Source organism: Sceloporus occidentalis, unplaced genomic scaffold, assembly GCF_023333645.1.
Source record: "Sceloporus occidentalis isolate IW3139 unplaced genomic scaffold, rSceOcc1.0.p SCAF_1, whole genome shotgun sequence".
In the NCBI taxonomy this organism is placed as follows: Eukaryota; Metazoa; Chordata; class Lepidosauria; order Squamata; family Phrynosomatidae; genus Sceloporus; species Sceloporus occidentalis.
In genome coordinates this window covers 122,476,584-122,486,584 of record NW_028316981.1, presented here as the reverse complement: position 1 = coordinate 122,486,584, position 10,001 = coordinate 122,476,584, and the positions used below count along the sequence as shown (strand labels likewise).

The following is a 10,001-nucleotide window of genomic DNA, read 5'->3' as shown; positions in this document are numbered from 1 at the left end:
TGTAATAAGATATAAAGTTATAAAAACAGTATTAAAGTAAAGTTCCAAATGCTTTAAAAGCAAGGCACGGGACAGACCGCCCCAAATGGGAGGCCTGCTGCTGGCCTAATTCCCTCCGGAGGGAAGCCACAGCCGCCAAACCGTGCGGCTTCCCTACGGAGGAAAAAGAACCCAGAAAAGATGGGTTCTTTTTGTGCTGCAGGGCAGATGTCACGAGTGAACCAATGGCGCACTCATGACGTAAGCGATGTGTGGCACCATGCAGACGCCACGTGGTGCTTATGACACAATAGGATGCCGCCATTGTTACGCTGCTGTGCTGTGCTAGGGTTAGGGGTTGTGTGGCCCCTAACCCTAAAATCGGTGCCAGCACGATGCATTTGGCCCAAAAAAGCCTTTAATTCAGATTTAAGGTCCAAAACACACTGCAGAAATAATTCAAATTGAGACTGCTTTAACTGCCCTGCCTCAGTGCTAGGGAGTCCTGGGAATTGTACTTTATTGTGGCACCAGAGCTCTCTGACAGAGAAGCCTTAATGTCTCACAAAACTACTGTTCCCAGAATCCCCTAGCACTGAGCCAGGGCAGTTAATGTGTTCTCAAGATGGATTATTTTTGCAGTTGTTTTGGACCTAAAGCATTTTAATGAAGATAAATTCATCAGAAAATATGGTTGAGCACATATTAAAATGCAATCCATGTAATACAGCTGTAAATAAACCATATGGAATGAACACATACTTATACAAGTGTTTTTGGCTTTTATTTTGTGGTGTCCTACATTTTGCAGCACCTTGTCTTCCTTTGTGTTGATGGCATTTGGTCGCTGGAGACCCTAAGGCAGTGAACCTATCGCAGGGTTTTCTTGGCAAGTTTCCTTCAAAGGTATTGGGTTTTTTTTTGCCATGGCCATCCTTTGAGGCTGAGAGAGTGTGACTTCCCCAAGGTCTTCCCAGTGGGTTTATGTAGTCGAGCTGGGATTCGAACCCTGGTCCCCAGAGTCACAGTCCAATCCTCAGACCACTTTAACTTCCGCCGGCAGGCTAAGACCTACTTGTTTAGACAGGCTTTTTAAAACAGAAAGTTTTTAAAGCATGTCTCAGGGTGTTGTTGTTATATTGTTTTAATGTATTTTAAGCATTTTAATCTTTTACTAGAATTTAATTCTATTTTAATATAATATTTTTGTATGTTTTTAATTGTATGGTTGTTGTTTTTTAAATGTTGTAACCTGCCCTGAGTCCTAGCCTTGGGAGAAGGGCGGGATATAAATATAATATTTAATATTATTACATTCGATATTATTATATTTAATACTATTAAATATAATATTGTTATATTTTATATCATTAAATATAATAATATTCAATATTATTGTGTTTATATATTATTATTATTATCATTATCATTATCATTTAACTGCCATGGCTGCACCCCATGGAATTCTGGGATTTGTAACTGGCCACACAGTTCCCAATTCAGTCCACGCCTAAATTTCCTCTTTTGCCCTGAACCCTGAGGAGAACATACACACACTCACTGAGGAGGTGCTGCCCTCCAGAGGACGAAGCCTGTCATAGCCGTCTTGAAAGGAGGAGGGGCCTTGAGCCAACTAGAACCCTCACTGTGAGCGCGCGCGAAACCGGCGCGAGCTCTCCGCTGATTGGTTCCCTCCCTCCCTCCCTCTTCCAATCCCTTAGTCTCTCAGCCTAGTCAGGGGCGGGTTCTCTTTTCAGCCAGCCTCCGCGGGTGCGCTTCCGCTTTTTCTTCGCGTCGTTCTATTGAGAGCCTTTGCGCTCGCCGTAGTCAGGTGATTTAATTGGTAAACTGTTGCCGGCACAGAGAGAGAGAGAGAGAGAGGGGGGGGGGCTTTTTAAAAAGCGCGAGGCTGCCATGGCTCCGGACCCCTGGTGAGTGCCGGCCTCTTTCCCTTCCGCAGGCCCCCTGCTTGACCCTGAAGCCACGTCTACACTGGAGGAACTACACGGTTTGGCACCGCTTTAACTGCCCTGGCTCAAGGCTGTGGGGTTCTTGGATTTGTACTCTCTTGCCTCTGGTTTTGTCGCTGCCCTCGCCTGCCCTGAAGTGGCTTCCAGCTTATAGCAATAGCAAGTACGCTTCTGTGCCCCAGTGGCCCCACCGAGCTGGTACTCAGCAGCCTCAGAAGGAGGCCAGGCTGAGCCGGCCCTGAGCCCCTGGCTGGTACCAGACTCAGAGCCATGCGGCTGCGGGTGAGGGGCTGCAGGACAGGCCTCTAACCCCTGCGCCACCAGGGCTCCTTGAGACATGTGTCAGGCTTTCATTACGTTTGTAGAAGGTATGCCATAGGCAGGCATGCTTTTGCTTTATTTATGCTGCTTTTAACTGATTGTACGTACAGCACTTTATTAATAAACTTAATAATAATAATAATAGCAACCCTGGCCTTCCAGAGTCATAGAATCACAAAGTTGGAAGAGACCCCAAGAAGGGCCGCCCAGTCCAACCCCCTTCTGCCATGCAGGAACTCTCCATCAAAGCACCCCTGGCACAGATGGCCCTCCAGCCTCGGTTTAAAGACCTCTAAGGAAGGAGACTCCACTACACTCCGAGGAAGGAGTGTGTTCCACTGTCAAAACAGCCCTGACTGTCAGGAGGTTCCTCCTAATGTTGAGCTGGAATCTCTTTTCCTGGAGCTTGCATCCATTGCTCTGGGTCCTAGTCTCTGGAGCAGCAGAAGACAAATCCTGTGCCAACACCCACCTTGAATCCCATTGTGGGGAAAAGGCAGGACATAAGCCCTTGAAATAAACACCCAAACACTGTGCCACACTGGCTTCCCTGAACTCTGACAAAGAAGGCTAAATATCTCACTAATCGACAAATCCCAGAATTCCATGGCATTGAGACACAGCAGTTAAAACTGGGTCAAAGTGCATCCATTCTGTCCTCAGTGAGGCCTAATTCATAACAGCCACTCTGTCTGCACCGCTTCACACTTTGCTGGCTCTCCTTCAGCATTTAACTCTCTTTGTACCCATTGAAGTAGGAAGAAGAGAGAGAAACTGGCACATTTGTCAAAGAAGCTGTGTTACTGCCATGGCTGTCTTTGTGCCACGCAGAGTTGAGAGAAGGGTGTGCCAAACCTTCTGGGCTCTGGCTCCACCATTTTTCAACCCCTGCCTTTCAGTCCAGTATTTTGGGCTTGTTGTTGTGTAGGATACATTTTTTACAGGTGTAGATCTGTCCATTGATAATCCTGAGGAGAACTTATCACATGGTTTTCTTGGCAACATTTGTTCAGAGGGGGGTTGTCTTTGACAAGACCTCCCCCCTGTGACATTCTTGCAAACAAGCTTGTAAAAGGTGGGCTAGACAAGGTAACTGTTACATGGATCTGTAATTGGTTGACCGGCTGAACCCAAAGGGTGCTCAACAATGGCTCTTTTTCATCCTGGAAAGAAGAGACCAGTGGGGTCCCACAGGGCTCTGTCCTGGGCCCAGTGCTATTCAACATCTTTATCAATGACCTGGATGACAGAATTGGGAGCATACTTATCAAATTTGCAGATGACACCAAATTAGGGGGAATAGCTAATACCCCAGAGGACAGGATCAAGATTCAAAATGACCTGAATAGACTAGAAAACTGGGCCACAGCTAACAGAATGAAATTCAACACGGAGAAATGTAAGGTACTGCTCTTAGGGCGGAAAAATGAAAAGCACAAATATAGGATGGGGGACACCTGGCTGAATGAAACTACGTGTGAAAGGGATCTAGGAGTCCAAGTAGACCACAAGCTGAACATGAGTCAACAGTGTGATGCGGCAGCTAACAAGGCCAATGCGATTTTAGGTTGCATCAATAGAAGTATAGTGTCTAGATCCAGGGAAGTAACAGTGCCATTGTATTCTGCTCTGTTCAGGCCCCACCTGGAATATTGTGTCCAGTTCTGGGCGCCACAATTCAAAAAGGACATTGAGAAACTGGAGCGTGTCCAAAGGAGGGCAACTAAAATGGTGAAGGGTCTGGAAACCTTGCCCTATGAGGAACGACTCAGGGAGATGGGGATGTTTAGCCTGCAGAAGAGTTGGTTAAGAGGTGGTAAGATAGTCCTGTTTAAATACTTGAAGGGATGTCATGTTGAGGAGGGAGCAAACTTGTTTTCTGCTGCTCCAGAGAACAGGACCCGGAACAATGGATGCAAGCTGTGGAACATGCTCCTTAGGAGAGTGGTGGAGTCTCCCTCCTTGGGGTCTTTATACAGAGTTTAAATAGCTAAAATGAGTTCCCAGCTTGTTGGGGGCAATTAGCTTACACATTGTAAATTGCTTAGGGAGTGCTTAAGTGCACTGGTAAGCAGTATAGAAATGTACTTCCTTGCTGTTGGTTTGATTGTGAATTCCTGCATGGCAGAGGGTTGGACTAGATGGCCCTTGTAGTCTCTTCCAACTCTAGGATTCTTAGAGGTTGCTGGTTTTGTGGCTTTTGGTAGTAATTCAGCAGATCAGTACTAATTCACTCTACAGAATCCTTATCTGTTTGGCTGAGGTCATCATTTTGTTATTGATAATAACATTTCCTGTCATGAGTACCGGGAACAAAGTTGCACATTATTCAGCCAATATTGCAAGCAATTCATATTTGGAAACATGGCCTGAATTGTGAGCACAGGGAAAGAAAAGTGTCGAGCATTAATATTTGTTTGCATACAGAAAAAGGTCTCAAGCCTTTGTGCCTGACATCCTTCAGAGAATATTAATAGTACTTCACACAGTGCAATTAGTATTTAGAGAGAAATGAACTAATTTGTTTGGATACAGATTACAGCCTATACAGATAAACAGGATACCACAGGTCAACCTCATGGTATCCTGCCCATGGTTCCAACCTGGTTCTATCTCTGGACAGTGGTGGTGACAGGCGGGTGTTCACACACGTGCCACAGCAGCATGGAAGTACTGCTGTCCTGCACCCCTTACCTGCTGTTGCCATGTCTGCTTTGAAGGCTTTCACCATAGCCCATAAAGGCAGAAATGGGGTGCCTGGCTATGCCTACATAGCCAGGCACCCTCTTCCAACACACAGGCATTTAAGGAATTGCTATAAGGACAGGCTGAGTTGTTGGACCATTTTAAAAATTTGTTACAGTTCCCCCCCTCTTATTTATAGTTTTATCTTTTTAAAATATATTTTATTCTTTTAATAACTATCTGTTTTAATATTGTAATGATTTAATTCCTTTTTAATATATTTATAATTATTATTATTTATTTTTAAATTTATTTTTATTTTTATGTTTTTAATTGTATTGTTTTTAATGCTGTGAAGGCGCTCTGAGTCCCAGTCCTGGGAAAAAGAGTGGAATACAGTGAGCCCGGATCATACACGGGCGCGGTATACACGGGTTTGAGCATATGCTCAAACCTGTGGAGAGCCGCGTGGGAGTGTGTGCGGGGCGCAAGGGGCGGCACGTCCCATTGGAATGAATGGGGTGTGCCCTGCTGCTGCGGGCATGAGCCCCATTCAAGTGAATGGGGTTCAAGCATACGCACTATTTGGCTTACGCGGGGGGTCCAGAACAGATCCCCCACGTAAGCCAAGAGCGCGCTGTACAAATAAATATTATAAATAAATAAATAATACTATATAAAGTGCACTTATTTTCAAGTGGTAAAATATATATGTTTTGACAAAAAAGGTGAGAAAACATATACAGGTACTACACTTGCATGTTCATCAATGAATATAAAACTACAGTTGTCCCTTCCCTTCTGTTCCAGACCCCTCACGTAAGGGGGAAATCACGTATGCTTGTGCCCCATTGAAAATAATGGGGTGCATGCATGTGGCGCAGTGCAGCGCATGCTCCACAGGCGTGTGCAGCATTCACTAGATCAGGGGTCGGCAACCCCTGGCCCGCGGAGGCTGCAGGACCGGCCCCAGCCCAGTCCTGCCGCCACCGCCGCCTCCTCCACCAGCTGCGCGGCCCTCCTCCTCCTCCACCACGCGGGGGAAGAAGAGGAGGGCCGCACAGCCTGGGGCAGAGGAGGCAAAAGGGGAAGCCCCGTGCCACCCTCCCTGCCTCCCAGTGCCGCCCACCTCTTTCTCCTCTGCCTCCTCCGCCCCACGCCCAGGCCATGCAGGAAGAGGAGAAGAAGGAAGAGGAGGCAAAAGGGGAAGCACCGCGCCGCCCTTCCTGCCTCTCCCGCAGGGCCCCGTGCTGCCCTCCCTGCCTCCCCGCGCTGCCCACCTCCTCCTCTGCCTCCTCCGCCCCGCCCCCAGGCCGCGCGGCACATGGAGGAGGGGGGAGTAGGAGAAGGAAGAGGAGAAGGAAGAGGAGGAGGGGGGAGGAGAAGGAGGAAGAGGAAAAGGAAGAAGAGGTGGGGCAGCAGAAGGAGGAAGAGGAGGGAGGAAGAGGAGGAGGGAGCAGCAGAAGGAGGAAGAGGAAGAAAAGGAGGTGGGGGCAGCAGAAGGAGGAAGAGGAAGAGGAGGTGGGGGCAGCAGGAGGAGGAAGAGGAGGGAGGAAGAGGAGGAGGGGGCAGCAGGAGGAGCAGAAGGAGAAGGTGGTGAGTGGCCAGTGGCCTCAAGGTTTTTTTAAATTTTATTTTGTGTGCTTTTAATGCTAACAAGTCTCCCTTGCTTTGACAATGATAGTGTGGTGGTGGTGATGATGATGATGATGATGATGATGATATGAGTCAGCTTGAGAGGCATGCAGGCACTGTTTCTGAAGCCAAGAGAGTGTCACCTTCCAAAGTGTGTTTTGGGTGCTTTTAATGCTAACAAGTCTCCCTTGCTTTGACAATCATAGTGTGGTGGTGGTGATGATGATATGACTCAGCTTCAGAGGCATGCAAGCACTCTTTCAGAAGCCGAGAGAGTGTCACCTTCCAAAGTGTGTGTTGGGTGCTTTTAATGCTAAAAACTCTCCCTTGCTTTGACAATGATAGTGTGATGGTGGTGGTGGTGGTGATGATGATGATGATCATGATGATATGACTCAGCTTCAGAGGCATGCAAGCACTGTTTCAGAAGCCAAGAGAGTGTGACTTTCCAAAGTGCCTTTTCTGTGTGTTTTTGGTTCTTTAATGGTGATACTGATATCAGAAAGCCTCTGAGGCATGGCCAATGTAAATTGCTGTGATTTTTACAAACTCATGCACAGTGAAGAAAAACCAAAGTCCCTTGACCAACACACTTCTGAGAAGTACACTTGGTGCAAGAGTGGTGAAACCACCTTGACATGTTCAATATGCATAGCCATGTTAAACCATGCTAAGTGTTAAACCCAAGGGGTTTGGTTATGGAATAAGCCTCTGAAATATGCAAGAGGCCACGTTAAGTAAAGCCATGTGAAATGCACAAATGTGCTGTTGTGTGTGTTTTGGAATGCAGGTTGGGGGTGTTTGGCCAGAAAGGGATCGAGGAGGAGAGGGCGGGCACATGCCTCCTCCTCCCCGCGGGGCTTCGGTGGAAGCTTCGCCCCCGGCATGCGGCCCCGCCCCTGGAGGGTGGAAGCTCCACCCCCTGGCTTCGGCCGCCCGAGTTGTCTGAGGGACAGCAACCCGGCCCCCGGCTCAAAAAGGTTGCCTACCCCTGCACTAGATAGTCCTGTGGCTTCAGCGTATGCTGAAAGCCACAGATGTGAAGCCTGTGTATGGCATGGGCTCACTGTACAAGTGACAATTTAATAAATAGTGTTTATTTCACTTTAAATATGATTGTTTTATAATTTAGTGGTAAATACCTGTGTCATACTAACATACATTGTTTGTGAAAACAAAAGTCTATAAAATAAATCTGTACTGGTGGGTATAAAATGATGACCTTAGCTGCACACACCTTGTGCTGCATGGATATTTTGTATGTCTGTTTTACAGCATATTTGTGTCTCTATTTAATTTTTATCCCCCCTTTTTGCTAAAAAATGGCACTCAAGGTGTATAATGACAATAAATTCAAATAAAAAGGAATACAGTTGCCCCTCCTAATTCATTCTGGACCCTCCTCTCCTGCAAGCTAGAGACTCGCAGATAATCAAACCCCATTGAAATGAATGAGGCACATGCTCCTGCAGGAGCGTGCCACATTCACCTCAATGGCGGGTCGCCCCTCCATGGATCATCAAGTCCGCCAATTTCAAGCCTGCGGACTTGGAGGGGTGACTGTATAAGGTAAATGATAGAAAAAGATGCCTTTAGCTGTACCCAATCTAAGATGCAAAAAGCCTGCCTGAATAAAATGGTCTTTGTCTGCTGTTGGAATAAAACTGACTGAGGGCCAGCCTAGCTACCTTCATGAGGAAGCTCCAGAGTGTGGAAGCTGGCACCCAGAAAGCTCTCCATCAAATGTGCCTGTGAGAACAGCTGGACCTAGAGAAAGTTCTTCCTTGAAGATCTTAACCACAAGCAGCTTCATAAGGGCGAATACAACTTTTATCATTTCTCTTGCTTTCCTTACTTGTGTGTTTGGGGTGAAGCAGATGTATCATCGATGTAATAATTTCTTAAACACAAGCAAATTTCCCACCACCACTCCCTTCTCCTTTTGTGTCGTGTCTTCTTAGATTGTAAGCCTGAGGGCAGGGAACCGTCTAACTTAAAAGATTGTATGTATAGCGCTGTGTAAATTTATAGCGCTTTATAAATAAAGGTTAATAATAATAATAATAATAATAATAATAATAATAATAATAATTTCCAAAAAAGGGGAATCCTCTATTTGCTTGCAGTGTCTAATGCAAAAATGAAAAACTAAAACAGACTCCCGTATATACTCAACTATACATTGATGTCATGTGTAAGTCGAGGGCAGATTTGGGGGCCAAAATTGTTGTTTTTGATTTGACATGTGGATAAATTGAGGAGAAAACTTAGGGACATATAACAAAGGATCTAAAGAATGAAGCAAAGAAAAACAATGCCAAAGAACCTACAACATTCCAGCAGGCATAGCTATTTGTGCTCACACTAAAGGCTGGATCGATAAAAGAATAGAGGCAGATCAGTACTTCCAGGGCAGATTACACTCTTGCTTTTCACCAAAGTATATGAATTAAAGTACAGTAAGGCATGTGATGGCTTAGTGGTTAAGATGCCCGTTCTGATGATCGGGAGGCTGGCAGTTTGAGGTCCAAGTGCTGCATGAGGGGATGGGTTCAGGGGGATGCTTGGTTTTTAAAATGTTTTTAAGCATTCTAGACAAGCCTCAAGACTGCTGCTTTTTTCTGTTGGACAGCAGGAAATGTAATTAGGAAGAATTTAGATTATACAAGTGATTTTCTACAACTGCTAGTTCTTTCAGAGAAACAAGTTTAAAGTTGCATTTATTACTGAAAATAATGAGGGATTCCTTGAATCCAAAAGAAAGAGAGAACTACGTTTGAACAGCTTTTTTGTATGTCTCACATACAAGGGAATAATTCCTAAATTTGAAAAGGAGTTGGTATTCTTTACGAGTTTGCTTATTTTACTAGTGTTGGAATAACTGTTTGGACATTGTCTTCTTGAGTAAATAAGTATAACTAGAGTATCCCTTATCTGGAATTTCAAAATCCAAAATTGTCCATATTAGTGGCTGAGATAGTGACACCTTTGCTTTCTGGTTGTTCAGTGTACACAAACTTTATTTTATGCACAAAATTCATTTTTAGACTTGATATTTCCTAGATATCTTATTGTGGATATGCAAATATTCCAAAACCCAAAATAGTTCTGATCCCAACCATTTCAGATGAGGGAGATTCACCTTGTATCTAAAGTGAGCTACCTTGTAGTTGAGTGTTTGTTTATATATTGTTTCAGCTATGCCATTATTATCAGGGAATAGAACTATCCAGTGTGTTTTGCCTTTGGATGTAGGCAAAACTACTTAACTGTCAAAAATATTTTCTGTTTGATTTTGCTACATGTGACATTAAAGGGAGATTTACAGTACATGTGTTTGTCAGCATTACAGTGAGTAGTATTTAAGTACTCCTCCAAGCATAGAATCATAGAATCATAGAGTTGGAAGAG

General features: G+C 45.1%; 1 protein-coding gene across 3 annotated transcripts in view; it reads left to right on the top strand.

The window, feature by feature from the left end:
- The first annotated feature begins 1,847 nt into the window (after positions 1-1,847).
- Positions 1,848-10,001, top strand: part of LOC149322068 (syntaxin-8-like) — a 120,991-nt gene continuing 112,837 nt past the window's right edge. For all 3 annotated transcript variants that reach the window (XM_089534057.1, XM_089534060.1, XM_089534061.1), the window contains exon 1: positions 1,848-1,910. In XM_089534057.1, the coding sequence (XP_089390183.1) occupies positions 1,894-1,910 (17 nt within the window). In that variant the 5' untranslated portion in view covers positions 1,848-1,893. The remainder of the gene's footprint in view (positions 1,911-10,001) is intronic.